At 38.8% G+C, this 21,010-nt stretch overlaps 2 protein-coding genes across 5 annotated transcripts in view; one reads left to right on the top strand and one right to left on the bottom strand.

The window, feature by feature from the left end:
• Nucleotides 1-7,436, top strand: part of LOC101020448 (protein FAM227B) — a 290,771-nt gene extending 283,335 nt beyond the window's left edge. For all 4 annotated transcript variants that reach the window (XM_031662518.1, XM_031662519.1, XM_031662520.1 and 1 more), the window contains 4 exons: nucleotides 369-446; nucleotides 1,567-1,641; nucleotides 3,998-4,067; nucleotides 7,163-7,436. In XM_031662518.1, coding sequence (XP_031518378.1) covers nucleotides 369-446; nucleotides 1,567-1,641; nucleotides 3,998-4,067; nucleotides 7,163-7,261 — 322 coding nt within the window. In that variant the 3' untranslated portion in view covers nucleotides 7,262-7,436. The remainder of the gene's footprint in view (nucleotides 1-368; nucleotides 447-1,566; nucleotides 1,642-3,997; nucleotides 4,068-7,162) is intronic.
• Nucleotides 5,081-21,010, bottom strand: part of LOC116273460 (N-acetylgalactosamine kinase-like) — a gene marked incomplete at its 5' end in the record, with an annotated part of 37,760 nt that continues 21,830 nt past the window's right edge. The window contains 2 exons of the mRNA XM_031662517.1: nucleotides 5,081-7,877; nucleotides 15,742-15,943. Of these exons, the coding sequence (XP_031518377.1) occupies nucleotides 7,670-7,877; nucleotides 15,742-15,943 (410 nt within the window). The remainder of the gene's footprint in view (nucleotides 7,878-15,741; nucleotides 15,944-21,010) is intronic.

Raw genomic sequence — 21,010 nt, 5'->3', positions numbered from 1 at the left:
ATAAATAAGAAAAAAATGAATTTTGGTACATTTTTAATATTTTGGTAATTTTTAGTATTTACATTTAACAAGTTGCTGCTTTTAAAACAAAGACACACAAAAGGTAAGGTAATTACAGGATTTATGAAACTATTAAATCATAGTGCCCTGTGGTTGCTATGGTTGAGATAATGGGACAAGTTTAAAGTGGTGTTGCCTTCTTTCAGTCCTCTGGGTGTAACTCCGGACATAATATTCATGTTTATACTTGAGACTCTTCATTACTGAAAAGTGAAGTCACATAGTCCCCTTGGTCCCTCTGTGAAGGGTACTATTTACTTCCCAAATGTTCCTAATTGAAAATCATTCCTTAATAATAAGCCTAGCACACTACCTGCTCCAACATACCGTGATGTTATAAAGGAGGCAAAAAGACAATTTGCAAGGAACCAAAAGGATTTTAGGATGTAAGTTGATGCTATACTATTGTTAAATATAATACTTTTTTATAGCTGGAAACAGAGAAATCATCTAAACTAAGTTCCTTATGTTAATCATGAGAGTCATGTCTGAGCATCTTACAGACTCAGAGATTCTTTTCAGGTAAGTGTCAAGGGTGTATGTTGTAACCATGGAACCATGGCAAGTGAGAGGGACAGAAGAAAGGAAAGAAGCTTTGCTTGGTGTGACTGGAGGGGTGCACCTCAACAGGAAGAGGCAAGAGCTCCAGGGAATGGAGATTGGAGTATCGTCCATTTACAAAGATAAGCCCTGGAAGACCAGCAGAAAGGTTCCCTGCAGGAGAAGGAATTCCCTGGAGCTGGGGTGGCAGCTGGGCTGGTGTCAAGCAAGGAAATCAAGAAAGCAAAGTCCTTCCTGAAATGTTTTCTTGGGGGAACATTTTCAGTTATTTGTACTTAATTTAAATAATTGCTTGTGGTCAGTCATGGTAATCTTATGTGCTAGGAAGCTAGGAATGGGTTAATGAGAGAATATCCATCAATTTTTACAAGAACAAATTGGCAGGGTCCACTTCTTCTGTCCATGCTATCAAAGTTACTGCCTTGAGATGTCATTGCCTTTAGGGGGAGAAAAGATGATCCTCCCTTTTGGGTGCCTCCTGCTGTCCAAGGAGCACCTCCAAGAGAGGTAAATGGAGGACCACCAGTTATGTCCTATCCAGTGGGCAGATCTAAAAGCCTGCACCCCCGTTTTCCAAGGGTCCCCATTGCCTCTTTCCCGCCCACCCACCCACAGATGCATGTGTACGTCCACACACACATACCCTTTAGACTTCCTGCACTTAGTGGGAAAAACAGGGATGGACAGCTTTCCAGAGGGCCCCCATGGTAGCAGAAGGTGGAGTCCAGCTGTCCTCAGGCATGGTAGGTGATACCGTCAGCACATGTTTGTAAGAGGGAATGTGCTGAGGGATTCTTTACACTAAATAGTGCATAGGGAGGGAATGAATTGGTTTGTCGAGGGCTTTTATTAACACATGTATATCAGTAAATTGCTGATTTATTCTTTTCCAATTAGTAATGCCTGCATTATTTTAAAATTTAACTTCAAATTTTGACTTTATAGGGAAAAGCTCAGAATTAATGAAGAACTAAAACTTCTAAAATGGCGGCAGGAAAGAATTGACAAGGAGCTTGATAGGTTTGTCTCTTATTCAATTGGTAGTGCTTAAGATCATCTTTAATTGAAGAGATGTTACATAAAACCACAAAACTGCAAAAAAAGTTTTCTAGTTAACAGTTAATCTGGAGTAACATTTTAACTTTCTTTAATCACAAAATAATCTACTCTGATCATTTAATTAATCGCTAAACATTATCATCATCTACTTTTTCCTCTCCAGCCATAGGACTTAAGCTCAAGTCCTTTTCAAAATAAACCGATAAGCGTGCCCCATCCTATGAAAGTTGTAAACTAGAAAAACAACCGATTTAGCTGGTCTCTCTTGGGCTAGTTTTTTATTTCTCTTCTTCCCCTATGCATATAAACATTTTTCCTCAATGAAGGGACTCATTTGTTTATTTTATAAATTAAACCATAAGAAGAAAAACTATAAAGTATTGAGATTAACCTACTTCTTACAACACACCGGCAAGCACGTGCAGAATAAGAAGTATCAGACAAGTCCAGCCCTTCAAACAAGCCCCCTAGGGAGACGGTAACTTTGTGCCAGTCACACTTCATACTTCTAAATATGATTTTAGAACTTACAAAGCTAGTTTTCCAGTCACATGAGAAAATTAAACCCACTACTTTAGGATCTTATCTCACTTTTCACCAAAAACTTTATCACCTAGCTTTCTGCTTCACAACACCTGTTATAAGGTTCCATTCCGGGTGACTCTTACAAGTTTCCAAAGATCAAATCCACACAGGACAAGAGTTTTCACCACTGAGAATATGCAGAGGAATGTAGGACAATTTTCAGAGTAACTCACAAGAAGTATTCAAATATGTTTAATGCAATGGCACATTGTTGAAAAATACGCATTCAGATATATAAATCCCATGTGCTTGTTAAAGTTATAGGCACAGTGTATGAGCTTCCATTTGTAATCTTGAAAAGAGATATTCCTGAGAGGAAAGGCAATCAGAAAGAGGGAGGATTAGTAATGTTATAAAACTTCATGAATATACTAAAACCACTGAACTGTACACTTTAATGGTTCAATTTTATGGTATGTAACATATATCTGAATAAAACTGTTATTTTTTTTAAGAGGGGAGATTGTAAACTAGAAGAGTGACTTGGAAGAGGGAGTGATTTTAACTTAGTGAGATGAGACAGATTCTAAGGATACTGTGCAGTTCAAGGAGATTCTAAGAAGGTGTTACTGAGAATCGACACCGTAAGAGCCAGATTTGAGACAAGCATGGAAGGAAAAATGTGAGGCCTAAAGAGCAATCAGTGAGGAGGAAACCCAGCTTGAGAAGACAAAACAAGCAGAGAGAGAATGAGTGAGGGGGCATGTGCCAGTCACAGAGCACGAATGCAAGAGAACCTCCGACTAAGTAATCCCACTCTGCCTTCGGGGTGCGCTGGTCTACATGCTGAAGACACCTCGGATAGGCCTGGCAAGGGGTTAAATAGCTCATCTAAACTGGCTGCTTCAGCGACGTGTATTTGGGATTTGCAGAAAATTTTACTTCCTGCCAATTTTATGGAAAAATAGTTTTTAAGTATGTCACTTGAAAATTGCCAGTGAAATTAATAGTCTTATATATCCTTTATTCCGTTTCTCTTTCTCTCATCTGTGTTACTTTTACTAATGTTTCTCCTTGTCTCAAGTTTCTATCCTTCCTTGCCTAGCTACCATTGCTTCTCCCCTCATTCTTAGATCTCTGGAAAAGTTCCTGCTGCTTCCTGAATTCAACCATTCAAGTCCTTCATAAATATTTCTTGAATGAATACTTGGTGATAGATACGATGAGATTCCTGGATCCCTGCTCACAATGAGCTTACAGTCTAGTAAGCACTCTTACCCACTGGCCTTTTCCATCTCCCTCTCTTTCTTCCCTGTATCTCTCCCTCGCCAGTCTCTTTTACTCTTCTCTCCCCACTGTCCCTCCTTAAAGTCTGGGCTAGAGCCTCATGAGTGGAATCAGTTAAAGCAATACTATGTGAACCATCTAACTGAAGAGGATGTGCCACTGCTGGGATGAGAACCACACAGTGGGTGGAATTGAAGGCCTGAGTCACAATGCTTGGGTTCAGACTGTCTCCTTGCTAGGTGTATGACTGCTGTGTGTGTGTGTGTGTGCATGCATGCACATGCAGCGGGGGTGGGTGTCCGAACCTATCTAAGCCTGTTTCCTCATTTATAAAATAGGATAATAGTAGTGCCTACTTCAGAAGTTTTAAGGGTAATTGAATTAATATATGTAAAGTGCTGGGCAAATGCCCAGTATATTAAATTCTTAATAAATGTTGCTTATTAGATGGTGTCAGTATAAGGACAATTAGTTTGGTTACTGATTTTCTTTATTCCATTATTAGACTCCAAGCAAAGGCTACCAAGAAACCTCACGAAGTGAAACAGGACTTTGAGAAGTTTCTACATGAACTGGTATGTTTTCTTTCTGAAAATAATTGAGAATTCTCTCTCTAGCTTCTTTTATATAGACTGGACAATATTTCATAAGAATGTATGGTGGCATTCTTATCCAAATTACAGTGGCAGAAGAGGATACATTCTTGTCATTTAATCATCCACATGCACATGTAAGAAAATCTCTGTTTTACATATTGAGTGGCAACTCACGTTCACGTTCCCCATTTCCAGCTTCTGACCAGGAACGGTTTATGTAACTCAAAAGCTCCAAATGCAGTTAGAATTACAAACTAATAATCATTGATGTTTGAAGCTGTATTTTGTTTTTCATTAATAATTCAACAAAATCATATTGGGTACCAACAGCTGTGTTAGATGGATGGACCCTGCCCTCAATTAATGGAAACACAAGGCAGAATATCATAAGGTTCTAAATAGGACTCAAGTATGAGAAAGAAAGGAAAGAAAGGAGCCTGTTCCATCTTTCTGATTTTCCTTGTCATCTTCTCTTTCGCTTCTCTTTACCTATGGGCAGTCTTGTTAAGTCTGAAGGGCCTCTTCCCTCCCAACAGACAAGAACATATAGAGACTAGTGTACAATATGTCTGAAGGTTGGACAACTGGAGGTCAGGAATAGAGGAGAGCCTTTTATTTTCAGCATGTCAAGGCTTCCACTCAAAAATCTAGAGCAATCCCATTGGCTGCTAGTATAATGTCAAAAATGGGTCAAATCAAATTCCTACATGGGTCAGAAAAGTGAGAAAGTGGTGAAACACCTGGGTGTTGTATAATATACAAACAGGACAGTATAATAAGCAAACAGGACTATTCTTTTTATTTTTTTGTTGAAATAGGGTCTCACTCTGTCACCTGTCACCCAGGCTGGAGTGCAGTGCTGCAGCCTTGAGGTCCTCAGCTCAAGTGATCCTCCTGTCTCAGCCTCCCAAGTAGCTGGGACAGCAGGCACATGCCACCACTCCCAGCTAAAGACTATTTTTTACATCCACACACGAAAATATTCATTCTTCTTTTTTTTTTTTTTTTTTTGGTCTATCTTCCCTACTATTGATAGAGACATGGGCACAGAGAAATACCTAATTAGAATAGGAAAACAACAGTGCAAGTGTGCTGATAAAGGGCAAGTGACCCCAGCTGGTAAGTGGTAAATGATTTGAGTGTCAGGGGAATTATTATACAAGCAGTTGTGGAAACTGTAGCGCACTGGAAAGCCGTGCCTCATCTAACAAGACAGCTACTATCTCAGCCCTAGTTCATTGATGCCCCGCAGAAATGTAGGACAAGTAGTATCAGATATTCCACCACTCAGTAATCCAGATTCTGAGTAATCCAGAATATCTGATACTGCTTGTACAATCTCCTGATTTGGGGCCCAAGTTTTTAGTCATTCTGTGGGTCAAACTATATACATCTGCAGACCAGATGTGGCCCGTGGGCTGCTGGGCTGTAACCCCTGATCTAAATGCTGCCTGGATTTGACTCTTCAAAAGCTAACTCCAGCCAGCATAGTCAATCTTGTTCTTCACTACATACCAAAGCAAACCCTTCACTCTCACTGAGCCTCCTCCATGCACCATGTCGGCCTGTACCCATAGGCTTTGCTCATCTGCAGTGTGCACTCCACAGCTTTTAAACTCTACTCATCCTTTAGGACCATGCTCAAAATCCACTTACTGCATGATCTTTCTTCTAATGGCCCCGGCCCTATCCCTTCCAGGTAAGTTCGGCATCTCTCATAATGTCTAGAATACCACACAGTGATGGTAAGACTGAAACATAGTTCTTTTTTTCAAGAGAGAAATCAAAACACATATAGAATAGATCCCTCGCTTAGATGACCATGTGTGTCCCCCAAAGAATAGTGCACACTGGAAATTTTTACTCACCTTTTGTGAAGAAGAAATCACCTAGTGAAAATTTTAAATGGAACAGCAAAGCAATGACAAGCGCCTTTTTTTTTTTTGTTACACTGATCCAGGTATCTCTAAAGAATTATATACCAACCACAAATCCTTTGTGGAAAATGGCACAGTATTAAAAAATAAAAGATTATAAATTTAAATAAATTCAGGTTTTGGATTTTTGGGTTTATAGAACTCAAAATTCTTTTAACAAATTTGACTCAAGCTTTCTCAAGCATTTACCTTTCTGCTAAGAATGAAAATGCATCAGAAGTTTATTTTAAAATAGAATATCGGCTTTCCTATTATTCTATGTATGACTGTTATCCTTTAAGAAATAAAACCAGCTTTGCGCAGGCCTCCCTTAAACTGAAATTCTAGAGGGTGATGCCCAATCTGTGAGTTAAACATTAATGAGCTAATGAAATCACAGAATCATAAGTAATTGTGATATTTCTGGATAATTCATGCCATAAAACCACTGCTATCTCAATTACCTGAGTATTTCAGCAAAATACTTTTTGGTCCAAATCATTACGTAATTCAGAAAGTGCTTCCTATAGTCCATCCACGAGAGAAAGCCAGTCATTTGCCATCACTAGCCAAACATTTCTGCCCACTCTTGATGTACATACAGAGGTACCCATCAATACCGTTACAAATCCCAGAATTCATTAAGTCTTTTCATAGTCACTTTCACCCACATACTTGCATACCTGCTTTATACTGGGGTGCATATATACAAACAAGCTTTTCTAGATAAACAAAGAAGGCATATAAGGAATGTGTGGGATTTCTTGGAAGTGGCTCTTGAATTAGAGAGGTATTTGAGAAAAAGTAGTAGAAAAAGAGTGATAAGAAAGTAAGTTCTATGAACAAACTGAATTATCTGAATTATCATCTAGATAATTCTTTATTTCAATGTGAATAGAAGAGACTTAAAGTGTTTTTTATCTAAGTTTTTCTGTTAAGTAATGGAGATAGCTCAGGGCCAAAAGAATTGAAAGTGGTTATTTCAATGATATCACATGGTTTAAAAATATTCAAATGAGTCTGAATTTTCTTCCCATATCCTCCTTTTGTCAGAAAAAAAAAAAATCCTTACTCTCTTGATAATTGGAGAAATCTCACATTCAATTATACAATGTCCAAGAAAATCTGTGAAACTTTAATCATGTATTATTTTCATAGCGTTCTGAAGCTGAAATTGAGAGAGAATGTGTGGCATCACTGTCGTCATCATCATCATCATCAACAGAGAACTACAACTTTGAGGAAGAAGAGTACTAAGAGAAACCGGAAATGAACTCTATTTAAGAATAATGCGTACAATTCAATGGTATCAGTTTAATTTTAACAATATATTTAATTCAAGTCCAATTCATGCAATCAGTATTAAGAGTGTGTTTTACCATTCATCTTTAAAATCTTCAAATGAATAAATCTCAGTAAATTATTCTTAAAAGATCTGTCCAAGCATGATCTTGACTCTTAATAGTAAAACCATATTTTAAGATGGAAAAATAATCATTATGAAGCATAGAGAGCTTTCAATCATTTCTTTGAAAATATATCTTGATATAATAGCAACCATTCATCATAATACAAAACAGAAAGAAGATTAATTTACTGTGGCATAGAAAGTCCTGCCAATTCCTAAGTGTCCTAAATAGTTTCTCTGAGATTTTTTACATTTTTTCAGGCCTCAAGGAAAACCAAAGCCCCGCCTCCAGGTTTGGTAGCAAACAAATTCTGCTTCTCTGGTGCTAAGCTTCCATCACTCCTCTGGTAATAAGCTTTGTGCACATTGGCTAGGAAGCCGGGCAGCTTGTCCGCAGGTACTATTGATACTGCGCAGCCTCCCCATCCTGCTCCAGTAAGTCGTGACCCTTGAGCCCCCAACTTCCTAAAACAATGAGAAAAAAAAATATTAGAACCTGTAAATGAAAATGCAACTGATTTGCTTGATGTTTGTAGAACACATAGCCTATCTAAGTTCTAAGAAGAAAATACATGAGGGGTTTTTAGGTGTCATCAAACATTTTAGGACATTAAGACATTTATACTGTTTCAGAGAGTGATTTGGAATTTTTTCATTGTATCTAAATCTAGTCCCTGGTTTTGACTCCAAGTAGTAAGTCAACAGTACTCCTCCCATTTCATGACTAGCAAATAACCCACTGTAATACTGATTCCATACAGTAGCCACTTGAAGAGTTGTATAGCAAGCTTACAGGTAAATCAGGAAGGAGGTGTTAAAATAAAACAGGCAATGGTAAAAGAAATGTAGGCAACCCTGAATCAGAAGGTCACTCCAAATGAGGGCAAATCAAAATTTAAAATGTACAGTCTTCTACAAGGTTTCCCCAGTGGCTATTTCAGCTGCATTCTTAAGTCTGGGCTATTTCACAAAGAAGAATCAGTCCCCTAGAACAGATAGCCTAGTTCACTGAATAAACTTATCAACAAAAAGCTTGTTATTAAACTCCAGGTTGGGTGGGTGATTGGTTGACTCTCTAATGGAAAATTAAGCAAACCTTTCCACAAAGAGGATGGCAGTCCCTAGAGTTCCCCACCACCTTCCCTGTGCCTTCTGGAGCTGGTCTGATTACTGGACTCAGAATTTGACATCAGATGAGATGTATCTGATTGGGATGGCAACAACTATATAAAGGACCACACAGTACGAGTTAATTTTAGTTACTGTAAACCAGGCACAGTTTCAAACCTAAGATTTTAACCAAAGTGAAAGGCCCTATCACAATGTACACAGATCACTTAGCTTTAAAAGATGCAATTTATCCTGACAAGAAAGTTAACATGTACTTATAATTAATTCTTCTTAATAAAATCCACTCCAAATTATTAGTGGATTAAAGGCTCTATGATTAATTTAGTACAATTTTGTCTCTTTTTTTCAATCTAAATGAGATACTTTACTTCCTGGACATATCAATAGAATACTACCTCTACCCTAGAACATCAGAATTACTGCATGTCAGTAATTGATTTTCCCATCAATGATTCTTCTCAGTTGATTTATTTTTATCACCTGCTTTATTATATATATTAAAATATGCTTTTCAAATGAAAATAGGTATTTAAGAAAGAAAAAAATGCTTACAAACAAATGAACATCACTGATCTTCTCCTATCCCTTAAACATTCAGCTTATGGCCCAGTAGCTGAACTAAGCCTGAAATCCCATCATCCAGGCTAAAAAATTTCTCTGACCTTGGGATCCTTGGATTATTCTAAATTCCTAGGTTGGCAAAGAGCCTGTTTGCAGTTTGTTGGATTTAAAAAAAATGGTTGCCATATGCAGTCACATCAAACTCTTACTGTGGAAAACTAAGGTGTCACTCAAGTGTCTCTGGAAGACGCTAAAATATGGGCATTAAAGCCAGCCATGACATGGTCTACCTTCTTATTTGATTTTCTAAGATCCAAAATATGCCATTTTGCTGCATTCAAGTTATCAAGTCTTTAAGGGTCCTCAGTCCAACTTCTAAAAGGCATATTTTATTATACTTTCTCATTTGAACAGTTTTTGAAAGCTGTGGTTTTTCAAAATTGAACCTAAAGCAAACTGAGAGTATTGTTTTTAATCTGGCTGTAAAACCTATAGGAATTGGGCCCGAGGTCTATTTTCCTGAGACTTTTACCAGTTTCCAGGGAGCAGAAGCTGGAAGTCTTTGTAGGTCAAGATATTCAATACTGAGTCTCCAGAGCTGCTCCGTCACCACCCTGCCTGCTACAGATGAAAATGGCATCCATCACATGGTTTGATAGTTTGAAATCACCAGGGCTCAAATTTCCCAAATCAAGAATGGTAAGTGCTATTATAAATAGCCTTCTGCCCTCGAGTCAGTGGCACATCTGATCACAAGTCAGGGCTGCCCCAGCAGCTGGTCAGCAGCCTGCCAAGCTACATACACTTACAAAGGCAGAAAGGTCTGTCTGCAGTGTTCCCTGCTAGTACCTAATAGGCCCTTTGGCATATGCCATAGAAATTCTGAGAAGACCAAAAGTTAGGAGACCACTATACACTTTAAATAAAGAAAGAAAAGTAAGTGAACCAAGGGTGTTTAGTGAACTTTTCATGTTTGTGCCTTTTTCTGGAAGAACAAGAAAACATTAAAGATTTATCTTCCAAGCTATTGCACATCAGAGAGGCAATACAAGAATTATAGAGGCCGGGCGCGGTGGCTCAAGCCTGTAATCCCAGCACTTTGGGAGGCCGAGATGGGCGGATCACGAGGTCAGGAGATCGAGACCATCCTGGCTAACACGGTGAAACCCCGACTCTACTAAGAAATACAAAAAATAGCCGGGCGAGGTGGCGGGCGCCTGTAGTCCCAGCTACTCGGGAGGCTGAGGCCGGAGAATGGCGTGAACCCGGGAGGCGGAGCTTGCAGTGAGCTGAGATCCGGCCACTGCACTCCAGCCTGGGCTACAGAGCGAGACTCCGTCTCAAAAAAAAAAAAAAAAAAAAAAAAAAAAAAGAATTATAGAACCCAAAACCCTAAAATCCCTCAGATCCCACTTTGATAACTGTGATGACTGGATTGGGAATAATGTGGAAGGGTTTGTTAAAGCAACAAAGGCAGCCTCTGCTTTATAAAGCATGATGGCAAAGGCTAGGGCAGATGAGGGATGGAGATGATGAGGAATGTTCTCTTTGATCCTTGTGTATTCACAGAATTAACTGTCCAGGCACCCAATATAGCCAAAGTCAAATTTCCTACTTTTAAGTGAACTTATTCGACCATAAAGTGCGAAGTTGCAAGATACAAAGCAATGGAGAGGGTGGGGAGGAGATCCAGAGAGACCCAACTGCACTACACACTTGAGAAAGACGGAAGGTAAGAAATTATGCCTTGTATTTAAATTCTGTGTCATTTCTTTCTAAATAAGTAAATATATATTATACAAATGGATATGAAATAAATTATTTCAGGAAATCTTGAATTTAGGAACAGGTCACATCTATCTCTCTGAACCTAGCCCAGCACAATTCTAGGAATTTCATAGGTTCTAATAAATGGCTGCTGGACTACAATATTTCCCTTAAAATATTTTTTAAAATTATATGTAATATAAGCAGTCAGCAGTGTATTTTTTTACTTGGGAAGACTTCTAGCTTCTGCTCTCTGGAAATGGCAAGAATCACAGGTAAGGGACCTTCTAGCAGTTTCTATGATTTCTATAGCCAGGTTAGACACTGTACCTTCAAATTGCTTTAGAGTCAAGAAACCACAGCCTTCAGTGTTCAAATGAGAAAGGATAAGAAAATATGCCCGCAAGTCTACTTTAGAAATGTAAGCCACTTAAAGGCCATTGAAGAGCAGTGGGTTTGGGTCCTGCAAATGGCATATATATTCATAAGTCAAAGAGGCCCGAAGAGAAGTAAAGCCCTAAGGGGAGCTGAAATGGCTGGTTCCCTCTTTTTTTTTTTTTTTTTTTTTTGACAGGGTATGCAGATTAGCACTTAAGGTCATGGAGAAAGAGCATGTAACAATGGATTTGCACTTCATTCTTCCCCACTATGACCTTGTCAAAGAAAGGGTGCAAGAGGCTGAGCAGCCTTACCATGGAATCCATTGCAGAAAGACTTCTGAGGAAGACAAAGTAAATTAACTTTTGTAATCATAGTTAATCCACTAAAATTTGTCATTCATCTCCCTTAATAGCTTGGGCAATAATGCAGCAATTAATCCTCTCTAATTTCAACAAGTGTCAAAATGAAAATAAAAGGCATTAACTATTTTGTCTTAAGTAAAACTAGGGAACCAATAGTGAATGAGCTGTCTCACATATAACTGACTTGGTTTCAAAACTGTTTTGTGTTCTCCAGTAAATTCTACTTAAAATTTAGTCATTTCTTTCTGTTAACATTTTGTTTGGTTACAAAAGATATTTTATAATTCAGCAAACATTATCTTTTTCCTTCATTATTATACTTTGTTTTATATAATTTAAGTTCTAACATTAATTTAATTTAAAAAAAAAAAAGCCCCACTCCTTAAGTATAGTTTCTTTCCTCCTCCCTGCTCCTTTCTTTACATTCTAAACTGATTTTCTCTTGAAGAGCAGGAAAAGGTTCAACCAAAAAAGAGAGCTAGCAATGGTGCTCTTTCCCAAGCCCCCTTCTCCCCACTTGAGTCACAAAGTTGTTCTATACATTGTCCTATATGCTAACTAGGAGATGCCTTTTTAATTCAGTCTAGTTCAGATCACTCTAAGATTTTCTGCTTGTGTATAGCATCTTAGGTATTCTAGGTATTCAAGTCCTTAATCTACTCATTCAATTAGTTGTCTTTTCATACAAATAGTTTCCAAGAAACCCTTCGGAAACACTAAAGGAATTTTGAAGTGCCATAAATGAACCAGGGAGGGTGATGTAAAGATTATATTTGGCAGTGCTCCTCCTTGAACCCATTTCAGCTTCCCTACTCTTCCCTCATTTGGGGAAGACAAGCAACCTGCTCAGGCTGCCCAGTCTTAGTCATACCTTCCCTACTGATGTTAACATTTTTAATGGTGGCAGGGAATTGTGGGGGTGGTGGTGGTTTTTAAATAAAGCAGTACTTTGCCAGAGGTTGTGTCTGTGGCACCAGTGGCTCACACCAGGCCTTGCCAGGACCTTTTCCAGTATGTCCAACACCTTTTCTGCCTGACCCAGTGAGACAGTCACACGGTTTCAGAAAGAACTAGGGCTTATGAGTAGCTCCACTGTTCATTTATTTGAACCTTTCCCCATGTTACTACCTGCTACTCTTCCACCATCTGTCTTCCCCATCCTTTTTAACCATCCTTTATCCATCCTTTATCTTACTCCTACTAATTTCTGCATTCTTCTGAACCCCTCCTTCTTCCCTCATTGCTTCTCAGACATCTTCACAAGAGAAAGTCACAGCTTTTGAAAGTGGACAGTAGACTGCAATTTCACATGGTACGCAGATACCCATGTGAAAATATGTATTGACTGAAGGAGGGAATGACATCAATGTCTGCATCAGCTTAACTCCCCTGGGGCTATCCTCCTCTGAGGTTGCTCTGCCACTTAGGACCTTTCAGTAAATTGCAACCAACTGAAACATTTGAAGAATATTATCTGCTGGTCACAGTGACAGAAAAGAAAAAATTAATTGTCTAAGAAGCTTTAAGGACCAGACAACTATTCTGGCCAATATCTTCAATAAGCCAGAAGATAATCTTTCAATATGGAAAAGTTAAACCCTTTATAGTTATGGAATAAGTAGAAAATAACTTTCATACTTAGCAATTGTCCAAACAAAACAATCATGAAAAAGTGATGGAGCTCCTAAGTTTTTCACAGAGCTGAATTTTTCTCAGAAAATTAATACAGCAAATGAAAATGAAACACTTTATCTGCCATTAAGAAAGGATTTTCCAAAAACAAATAAAATGAAAAGATAAATAAGAGGTACTCTTCCAAACCCCTGTAAGACATAGCCATAAACTTTTCCACTAGAGCCATATTTTTTAAATGTATAGATCTAGAGACTGCTAGAACAGAAAAAGCCAATGAAGATCACAAAGTGAAGCAACAGTTCCAACTCACAGAGCGCAGAATGAAAAGAGAGCCAGAATCCAACCTTCCTAACTTCCAGCCCACTTTTTATCCTACTCTACACATTACGTTCCTGCTCAACATGACTTTGCTTAATGTTCAAAGGCTGGAGACTATGACAACAAAGGCCTCCATCATAAAGCTTCAAAGCTAGGAGATAAAAATAGGTTACAAACACACACATACACACACATATATATGACTGACATTTGAGTGTAATCACATCTCAGTATAACCCAAGGGGAGAGGCAGGTGTGGGAAAATCACTGGATTGGGAGCCAAGCTTTCCAATGAACTCATTATGTGAAACTTACTCAAATTATTTAATCTCTTAGTGCCTTCTTGGATCTCTAAGACCCCTTCCTGATCTAATATTTGATAGTACTCTAAGATAACTCTAACCCACAATGGTGAAGAGTGCTTTTCAAAAATGTGGCTTTTAGAGGCACAAGGAAAGTTTCTCAGGGCAAAAACCCACCAGTCGTCTTGATTTCTCTCTTTTACCCACACAGCAAAAAAGTCTTCCTTCCAAGCATATTTGGCATAGAATTGCCTAGCATTTCCATTGCCCCCTTTCTCTTCTCAAAGCCAGAAGCCTTCCAATGGCCTACACAGCCTATGTGGTATGGCTGCCCACTTCCTCCCTTACTTCATCTACTACCTCTCCTTCCTTCCTGGCCCTCTGCCATGCTGAGCTTGCTCAGCCTCACACCTGACAGCCAAGTATCCACCTCAGGGCCTGTGCACTTGCTGTTCTCATTTATTCACCTCCTTCAGGTCTCTGCTCAAATATCTCTTCCTCAGAGTGACCTTCTTCAACCACTCCATAGAAAGAGTACCCACCTAACCCTGTAGTCTCTACTCCTTCTCACTTTTTTCCATAGCACTTATCACTACCATTCAAATTATTTTTAATGGTCATTTCTCTCTTTCACCACGAGAAGGTAAGCTCCATGAGAACAAGTACAGGTTGACCATTCTAGGAAGAGAAAGTTCATTTGAGAATTCCAGGAAGCTGGCAAATGCCCTTCCGCAGTTTTTCAGGTGGGATTCAAACCATCCCACTTCCTTCCAGGCAAAGACATTTCTTCCTGATCTGTGCACAAATAATTCCACTTCCTCTTATTTCCAGAACTGAACAATATTTGTCCCTTCCATATAGTAGGCCCTTGATATTTTCAGAAAAGGGTACTTAAAACGAAACAAGCTGGGGAAGGCTTTTGGCAATCAGTGAGCAAACATGTCAGCAGAGCGATCTTCATCAATGTTGTGTTCAAGTCTTTTGACAAGTTGGGTTACCCAGGCCATTTGTGATCACTGGAGTTACTTGGTTTAAACTTCTCAGGCTGGGAGTGTGGCAATGACTGAGGCAAGCCACAAGTGCCAAGTGGTTAATTACATTTCTATTACTAATTGTAGTGTGGCATTGTGTTCTCACAGTGAAGTAACATCTAGCGTTTGAGAGCTCTCCCAGTTTCAGTTCTCCCCGGGTCACTGAGCTCCTTCCTGGGTAAGACGACTAACTCTATTATCTCCATTCTTTCACAATTTTAGGGAAGCTGTGTTTAGGTTTGTGAAAGAGTTGTCCTCCTTACATTTCTGCCTCAATTAACCATGTATCACCTAGGCTTTCTTCAGCCCTTATTTCCTCAAAATGCCTAAACTTAACCTGGAAAGCAGGAAATGCTGGCTTTCTGGGTGATTCCTTCAGCAATCTCCCCACACACTCCCATCAAGCTTGAGATCCTCTGTCAGTTTTCTCCCTTCTTCTGAGTAGAACTACTAAACTTAACTAGGACACTGGACAGGAGTTTCTGGCAGAGCAGCAGTATAATAAAACATATCATGAGAAAGTTAACAGGGCCCAGCTCTGAGCAAAGTTACCATCCTGAAAGGCCTAATCATCCAAAGATGGAAAGGTCTTTCCCATGATGTAAAGAGCTGACTCCAAACCGACTCCAAACCCAGAGCCCCATAAAATCATGGAGCCAGGTATCAAATCTTTCATCCTACAGGCATTTAGAAGGGAACAAGTTTAGCTCTGTATCATCGGAGACCCCTCATATAGGAAGTGGGGAACAATCTTCATTCCCCACAAAATGTTGCGTCTTTTTCCATTTATTTAAACAATATTATTTGATGGCATCCCTTGGCCCCCACCAGGCTGCCTCACCGACAGATGTCCACCAGCTGGTCCAGCTCAGGGCAGCTGCACTCATACATGTCCCGGCAGCTCATGTGGCTCTGGTTCATCAACTCTCCCAGCAGCTGGACCATGTTTTCAGGTGCTTCTTCACATATCTTCTTAAACTGGAGCACTCGCGCAGCCTCGCTGTACACATGCTTTGCCCGCTGATAGAGTTTGAAGATAAGCACTGACGAAGGAAGGGGATGGGAGGGAGGTTGGGAATAGTTACTGGACAACCCAGTATAAAGAAAAATACACTTTTGAAGACTTTCATTTCTGTTTTCATTATCAATATCTTAAACTGTAATAGGTCTCTCTTTCACTGAAAGGATTCTTTCCATTGAAATGTGTCTATTTGCAAGTCAGTTTTACTTTTTTCTTGATACTGAATAAAATTTTGTAACGATATTTCCTTCACTTCACTCAACACACATGTGCATACACTTATGTGCAATCTAATCCATCCCAAATGAAGAGAGACGTAACATGTATTGAGTACACCCTACACGCCAGACACTTCGAAAGTACTACTTTGTGTAGGCCGGGTGTGGTAGCTCACATCTGTAAACCCAGCACTTTGGGAGGCCGAGGCGGGTGGATCACCTGCAGTCAGGAGTTCAAGACCAGCCTGACCAACACGGTGAAAACCCGTCTCTACTAAAAATACAAAAATTACCTGGGCATGGTGGTGGGTGCCTGTAATCCCAGCTATTTGGGAGGCTGAGGCAGGAGAATTGCTTGAACCTGGGAGGCAGAGGTTGCAGTAAGCCGAGATCACGCCATTGCATTCCAACCTGGGTGACAGAGCAAGACTCCATCTCGAAAAAAAAAGTACTACCTCGTATAGTTCTCATCACAGCACTGAGGGATGTACAGTATGATCCCTGTTAACAGAAAGGAGGAGGCTCAATAGAGTGAAGTGACATGCTTAAGGTCACACATCCAGAACGTGGCGGAAGCCAAACAGATCAGGGATGCCTGACCCTACAGCCATGTTCTTTCCACTCTGCCTCAATAGAAAGGACCCCTGGAAATTCTTAACAGTGGCAATTTTTTAATAAAAATAATATATGTCCCAGATAAACACAATTATTTATATGGGATATATAATATTTATATATGTACCTATATATGTGTGTGTTTGTGTATATATATATATATACACACTGCAGCATTATTTATCATAGAAGTAAGAAACAACTCAAGTATCTAATAACAGAGGACTTTAAAAAATTATGCTATATTCATTTTTGAAATATTACTGCTATCAAAACTCAGATTCTAAGGCAATTTGATATACAGGAAATTATTCATTATTAAGTGAAAAAAAAACCTGCAAAACTATATGTACAACTGATACTAATTTTCCATACACACATACATATATTTATGTACATTTTAATTTTAAAAACTGATAGGAAAGCACCAAAATGTTAATAGTAGTTATCTCTGTGGTCCATTATGGGTGCTTTTATTTTCCTTTTGACACATATATGTATTTTCCAGATTACCCACAATGAATCTGTAATTTCAGCTACAGAAATATGGCCTACTGCAATGGCTATGTCTATAATGCTTACACATTCCTGTGAATAACAACTTAGACTTCCTTACCATTTTCACCCATATTGAACAGTGGCTTAGCTGGTGTGGTGGGTCTGGGAAAATTTTGGAATATTTATGAAAATTCCCAGGCCTAGGGGAAAGAGACAGGGCTGAAAATCAAAAAGTTTATGATTTATTTATTTTTTAAATTTTACTTAATTTAATTTTTAATTTTTAATTACTACTTAATTTTTCATTTTACTGTAGATATACACATGCCATGATGGTTTGCTGCACCCATCAACTCGTCATCTCTATTAGGTATTTCTCCTAATGCTATCCCTCCCGTACCTCCCAACCACCGACAGGCCCCAGTGTGTGATGTTCCCCTCCCTGTGTCCATGTGTCCATTGTTCAGCTCCTACTTATGAGTGAGAACGTGCGGTGTTTGGTTTTCTGTTCCTGTGTTAGTTTGCTGAGAATGATAGTTTCCAGCTTCATCCACGTCCCTGTAAAGGACATGAACTCATCCTTTTTTATGGCTGCATAGTATTCCATGGTGTATATGTGCCACATTTTCTTTATCCAATTTATCATTGATGGACATTTGGATTGGTTCCAAGTCTTTGCTATTGTGAATAGTGCCACAATAAACATACATGTGCATGTGTCTTTATAGTAGAATGATGTATAGTCCTTTGGGTATATACCCAGTAATGAGATTGCTGGGTCAAATGGTATTTCTAGTTCAAGATCCTTGAGGAACTGCCACACTGTCTTCCACAATGGTTGAACTAATTTACACTCCCAACAACAGTGTAAAAATGTTCCTATTTCTCCACATCCTCTCCAGCATCTGTTGCTTCCTGACTTTTTAATAATTGCCTTTCTAACTGGTGTCAGATGGTATCTCATTGTGGTTTTGATATGCATTTCTCTAATGACCAGTGATGATGAGCTTTTTTTCACATGTTTGTTGGCCGCATAAATGTCTTCTTTTGAGAAGTGTCTGTTCACATCAAAAAGTCTGTAATTTCTTAACAGCTCTGTGACAACTAGCTATATACAAATTGCTACCTTTATAATACTCTATTTCCTCACCTCTAAAATGAGGTTGAGAGTCACTTCTCAGGATCCTTCCAGCCCTAACATTTTATAATTCTATGAAGGGCTTCTTCCAAGAGTATCTGTCCTTCAACATTCCGCCCATATTGTTATACTTTATAAAGATGCTGTTACTAGTAGCTTTTGTTTACATCCCCAGTTCTACTCTCTGCCCTTTTCCACCCTACTATCAGCCCCAAAGGCTGACCTGTATAGACTACACCAGTGAGTCCCCTGCCATCTAGATTTGAGAGCAGGAAAAGATCAGCAACAGATGGGAGGGAAAAGAGTGAGAAGGATTTATCCCCTGGCTCTTCCCTTGCAGAGCCATTTAGAGCTGGCACTGTCCCTTCACTGAAGGACACTGAACATCCTTCAAAATCTCCTTTTCTCCATGACTCTCTCCTCCTGGGTCTGCCTCTAGGTTCCTCTCCCCTAAACTATGATTACTTTTACGGAAGCACTTTTACATTTCTACTAATGAACCAATAAATCTTATTAAAGTTTCAGGTTTCATTTTTTCCCCTCCACAGCACTGTCTTTATAACTCTTATTTTCTTAGATAACCACTATATCATTATCACACCTAACAAAATTACCAGTGGTTCCTTAATATTGCCTCATATTGAGTCCATATTTAAATTTTCCAAATTGTCCACCAGTTCAAATTTCAATTGGTTTACACCAAGATCCAAACAAATTCCACACATTATATTCAGTTGTTATGTCTAATAAGTCTCTTTTAGTCAATCAAGAATTTAGTAGTTTAGTGATTTTTGATACTCTGGATTTGCAATATCCTATCCAAGCATATTTTAGGGCCATATCCTATAATGAAACTCAATACATTCCATTAGGGAGAGTACACTTTGGTTTTCCTTTAGGATTACATACTTCTTTAGGATTAAATATTTTCTTTTAGGATTAAATATTTTAAAATAGAAACTATCCAGAGAGATGTTTTCTATTAAACCCAGGACTGGTGCTTTGATTTTGACAAAAAACATTCACAAGACACCCACCAGACTACTGGAACTTCACAATCCTGGCACCTTCCTGAATCTGTTCACTTCTTGCACAGGAAGTGTTTCACAGTAGGACTTCTGAATACCAGTGTCTAACGAGGACTCTTGCTGGGCATTCTGAAGGTGCATGAGAGATTGCCATGGCTTGCAATCTCCTGAATGGTAGTAACTCAGACAACAAGGGAAAGGGCAGAAAGGGCATCTGTTTTCAATTGTGAAATAAAAATCCTGCCAAAAGCTACAACAGATTTGGAGACCACCCTTTGGGTGGGAAAGCAGTTCTGTGTTGGCTGAATGTCACAAATGCTCTCTGGATTCAGGGTTCTGGCTTGTTACGTATTGGCAACTCATCAGGTCTCTGTTATACAGATATCAAAAAATGCAAGAAAATCTGAAGCTTTATCCATAACAGCTTTCTTCCTTGTCCAGCTAACATGATAGCCGGATGTTCCAGCTGTCTATAAGCTCTTGTAATCATTGGGAGCAATTATTACATTAAAGGATGAAGGAAGCTGTTTCTTACTATGTTCATTGTATGCATGATTACTTTCAAGGCAAATTCAATTTAAGAATATAACACTAGATGATACTTTCCTCCAATATTATTAATGGCCTATCCTAGTCATGAGAAATCCAAAGCTTCAAAGCGGGATGCACTGCATAGTCTTCAGAACACTGATTTTCTCCAATGTGAATCTTACATAATCACTGAATTTAGTCATGAAATCACGGCACAAATTCTGAAATCTAAATGTTCATAGCCATATATACTTAAACTACAAAATACATATCTCATTTTGTTGCTAGCAATTTTGACTTGTATAATAAATTCTATTGGCTAAATTCCTTCTGACTGGCCTCCTAGCTGTGCTTCCAGCACACCACGTGGCTCCTGCGATAGGTCTGCGGCAGTAGCTGTTTTGTTGTCCTGAAATGCTCTTCCCCATGATCTTCACATGGCTGGTTCCTTCTTGTGGTTCAAGACTCAGATGTCACAGCTTTCAAGAGACTCAACTCCAATCTGGAGTAGCCCCCACCAGACATATTTTCTCCATTCTGTTTTATGCTCCCAACACCTATCTCCATCCAATATTTTCCTGTGTGTTCATTTGTTCATTGGTTTGTGGTTGTCTCCCACCAATGTCTAATTTCTTCACAACTATCTCTAGCAGCTAAAATAGGATCTGGCATTTAGTAGGGGTTCAATAAATGTTTATTGAATGAATGATTCCGATCCTTCTCCTTGTAACAAAACTGCACTGAAACTAGGCTAAATAAACAGTAGTGAAACAAGTACAATGCAGAATATAAAGGAGACATACTATTTTGACAATTTATACTCACTAGCATCCTCACCACAAAGTGGGGAAAGTTTGCTAAAATAAAGTTTGGAAACAATTAGTAAACTTCAGTGTCCAAAGTATACCCTAATACTCATTATCACAGATGACTGAGAATTGTTTATGTTGTATTTTGCTTTATAGATGTGAGAGAAAAAGAGATTTCTAAAACAAAATGTGTTTCAAGTAAAAGAGAAAGAATACAAAAATAAATAATCATCAACAGTTAAAATTAAGTTT

The sequence above is a fragment of the Papio anubis genome, unplaced genomic scaffold, assembly GCF_008728515.1.
Source record: "Papio anubis isolate 15944 unplaced genomic scaffold, Panubis1.0 scaffold72, whole genome shotgun sequence".
In the NCBI taxonomy this organism is placed as follows: Eukaryota; Metazoa; Chordata; class Mammalia; order Primates; family Cercopithecidae; genus Papio; species Papio anubis.
The sequence above is the reverse complement of the archived record's forward strand: the minus strand, read 5'-3'. Positions and strand labels throughout refer to the sequence as shown.